Source organism: Primulina huaijiensis, chromosome 1 (genome assembly GCF_012295235.1).
Source record: "Primulina huaijiensis isolate GDHJ02 chromosome 1, ASM1229523v2, whole genome shotgun sequence".
NCBI lineage: Eukaryota > Viridiplantae > Streptophyta > Magnoliopsida > Lamiales > Gesneriaceae > Primulina > Primulina huaijiensis.
The window spans coordinates 1796094-1799284 of record NC_133306.1 but is presented as its reverse complement, the minus strand read 5'-3'; the positions used below and the strand labels follow the sequence as shown (position 1 = coordinate 1799284).

The following is a 3191-nucleotide window of genomic DNA, read 5'->3' as shown; positions in this document are numbered from 1 at the left end:
ATGTTTATGTTATTATTATATCACAACTGTATTAGAAATCTGCTAGTTTTCTAATTTATAAATGATAATAACGAAATAATGGCTAGGTTTTTTTCCCATCAATTTAAAGCCTATCAAATTTGAAAATTTTAACGTGTAATGTGATGTTGCATCTACTAATTAATGGGCACTATTTTAAAGTTAATAGTAATAATAATAATAATATACATATTTTATCTAAGTGGGACGACTACTATGATATTCCTCTATCACTTAGCCTAGCGATCAAAATCTTTGAATTGACAAGTTGGAAGATAATTGGTACATGCATGATTGCATGCTATGCTTTGTTGGAAGATAGTTGTCGTACGTAAAGTAGTTTCTTTAAAAAATAAAATCATTTTAATTTACACTTGCTATGTATATTGTAAAAAAATCATCTTAATTAATAATTCATGGAATGATTTTTCAAATTACACTGAATATTAAATTTTAAAAAATAAATATCTTGAATAGTTCGAACCACATTATATAAACAAATACATTATATATATATATGTGTGTGTGTGTGTGTAATTGCAATGTTAGTTAAAGAATACTGAAGTTGTATCGAGCTAGTGTTCACATATGTAACTTGTGAATAACTAAATAGACTGTTCTAACATGCATCCATAATAGCATTCTTATATGTCAATATTGCAGATAGAAGTGTTCCCGCTTGCATTAATGTTCTTTGAGAATATATTCTAATTCCAGAATGTACATAGAAATGTCCACATCTGCATTGACGGAGCAAGATAGTACACAAATATATAATTTGTGATAACATGCAGTACAACTCAAATATTTTTAAATTGTATAATAACCTAAAATCGATTGCTCTTCCAAGAAGAATATGCGTGTGTGTATTACCTTGCTTTGTCAATGCAGATGTGGGCATTTATATATACATATTTATGCAGACACATATATATATTTCTAAATGTCTGCCATTATGTAATTATAATTTCATATTTTAAATATAGACGGAGTTAACTCTTTACATGAATAAAGATTCGCGATTCCTTCTTACGCGAGACCTGTTCATACTTTAATTTAAAAAGAATAGTTATTCAAACTTTGGGTAAGATAAATGGGTTTTGAATCAATCTTAAATAAGACATTGAGATAAAATTTAAACAGTTCCACTTTCGGTTAATAATATTCCCAGACATTTATGCAAGAACGCTAATTAGTACAATTCTTCATAAGCCAATGAATATACGCTAACATATACAAGTAATGGTGAGGACTTAGGCATAAGCATCGCCATTAACGTAATATGTCATTTAATCGTAAATTACTAAGAATTAGTACCTCAATATAGAGTATTAGAATGCGCTAAACAAAGAAGTCCAGCATACATAATTACTTTAAATTTACACTTCTTAAATGATCAAGGACCAGTAGGAAATCTTGCCGCATAGGAGTTGAGGGTGAGCTCCAAAGCTGCCGTCGGGGCGGAGATACCGTCGGTAGAGCAGTGGTGCCAGCCACCACTGAAGTAGTCCGTTTCTTGTTTGATGTTGCTGTGAATGGGGAAGAGAGGAAGGGTCTCGATTTCCGGGATAACGTCCTCCGCTTCTTCTTCCTCCATTTCTAGGGTTTGAAGATCAGTATTGATGTAGCAGTTTTTCTTCTCAAGAAAAGGGTAGGCTGCGGAGCAAGGATCCACCCCGATCCATGTGAAGTTTTGACTCAGTGATCCGCAGGTGTTGGGATTCGGGGTTATATAGCAATCCTGTCGAATAGAAAATAACATACAAAAGTTCATTCTTTCAATAGCAGAGGGTTTTTCAGTAAATATTGATATAAATGAATGCAAATGAAGTTTAATCTAAATTTAACATAATAACAGAGGTTTTTCACTAAAATTTCCCATGTTGGATTATCTTTGCATGTACCAAAACGTGTGCAAATTTAAGTACAAGTTTATTTAAAGTCAGATTAAATCACGCAAGCATTTGTTCTATTTGGTCAAAATATAAAACATCCCACGGATCACAAAGGTAACTGTTATTTTGTAAATGTTCGGTTTGTGAAAGATGGAGACCAGACGCTAAACTTTGCATACATTGAGAAACTCGACGGGATCTATATCAGGGCGGATTTGGGCTGGATCGAGCCATCCTCTACTCTTTGATTTAATTTGATATGTATTATTTGCAAATCGAAGAAGACTAAATTTCTTGATATGCATCAGTAAACCTACAAAAGGGATCCATTCATGCACTCACTCTAAAGCTCTTCTCCACTGCAAAAGATCCATTTCCAAAGTTCCCCACTGAGCCAACATCGATCAAACCAGGCGCAGAAGTAACCGAAGAAGACGGAAAACTACCTGCAGAAATAAATTCAAGAAACTGCATAAAATAAACCCATGAAACAAACTTATCAAAAAACAAAAACGAAAAAGAGAACCCTTCAAAATTTCACCAGAATTCACGTTGGGAAACTTGTTATAAATCTCCTCATTCTTCCAAACCCCATTCCTGTGCTGCATGGAAATATTATCACAAGTGAATCTCTTCTTCTGCCTCTCTCTTGCCTTATGATTCTGAAACCAGTAGAAAACATTCTTCCCCTCAATCTTCCCATATTGTCTTAACCTAGCAGAAATCCTCTGAATCTGCTCCGCAGAAGGAGACCTAAGTCCATTATTGTAATAAAGATCCTTCAAGATTCTTATCTGATCAGTCGTTGGAGTCCACCTAGTACTGCTTTGTCTGCACAGAAAACTACTGTTCTTCGCCGCTTCTTGGTCATTTGCGGCCGGATTTTGCAGATTTTGAGGTTCCATGTTACCAGAATTCAAGAAACTAATTACAAGAATAAATTTTTTTTTATAGAAAACACAGGGAGGATTTGGCAATGTGTGGTGGTAAGTGTAAGTTAAGAATGTGAGAGTTTTAAAGGAAGGAGAGATGAAGTTTGGGCACATGGAGAGAAGATTTCATATCAGAGAGATGATATCTGGAAGAGAAGGACTGAAGTTGACAGAACAAAAAGGAATTAAAGGGACAAAAGAGGAGGAATTTCAGACACAATTGCTTGGATCAAAAGGTATCCATCAAAAAGATTTGTAATTATTTCATATGATATATTATAATGTACATTGGAAATATATAATATATATGAGTTGTACATATAAGTTTGTTTGATTTTTTATGTGA

The 3191-nt window shown here is 33.7% G+C and overlaps 1 protein-coding gene across 1 annotated transcript; it reads right to left on the bottom strand.

Moving 5' to 3' along the window:
- Positions 1-1147: 1147 nt before the first annotated feature.
- On the bottom strand, positions 1148-2907 carry LOC140975541 (protein WUSCHEL-like). Its single transcript, XM_073439300.1, has 3 exons — positions 2455-2907; positions 2256-2359; positions 1148-1759 (listed from the first exon to the last, which is right to left on the bottom strand). The coding sequence occupies exons 1-3, from the start codon at positions 2816-2818 to the stop codon at positions 1415-1417; spliced, it is 813 nt and encodes a 270-aa protein (XP_073295401.1). The 5' UTR covers positions 2819-2907; the 3' UTR covers positions 1148-1414.
- Positions 2908-3191: the final 284 nt, after the last annotated feature.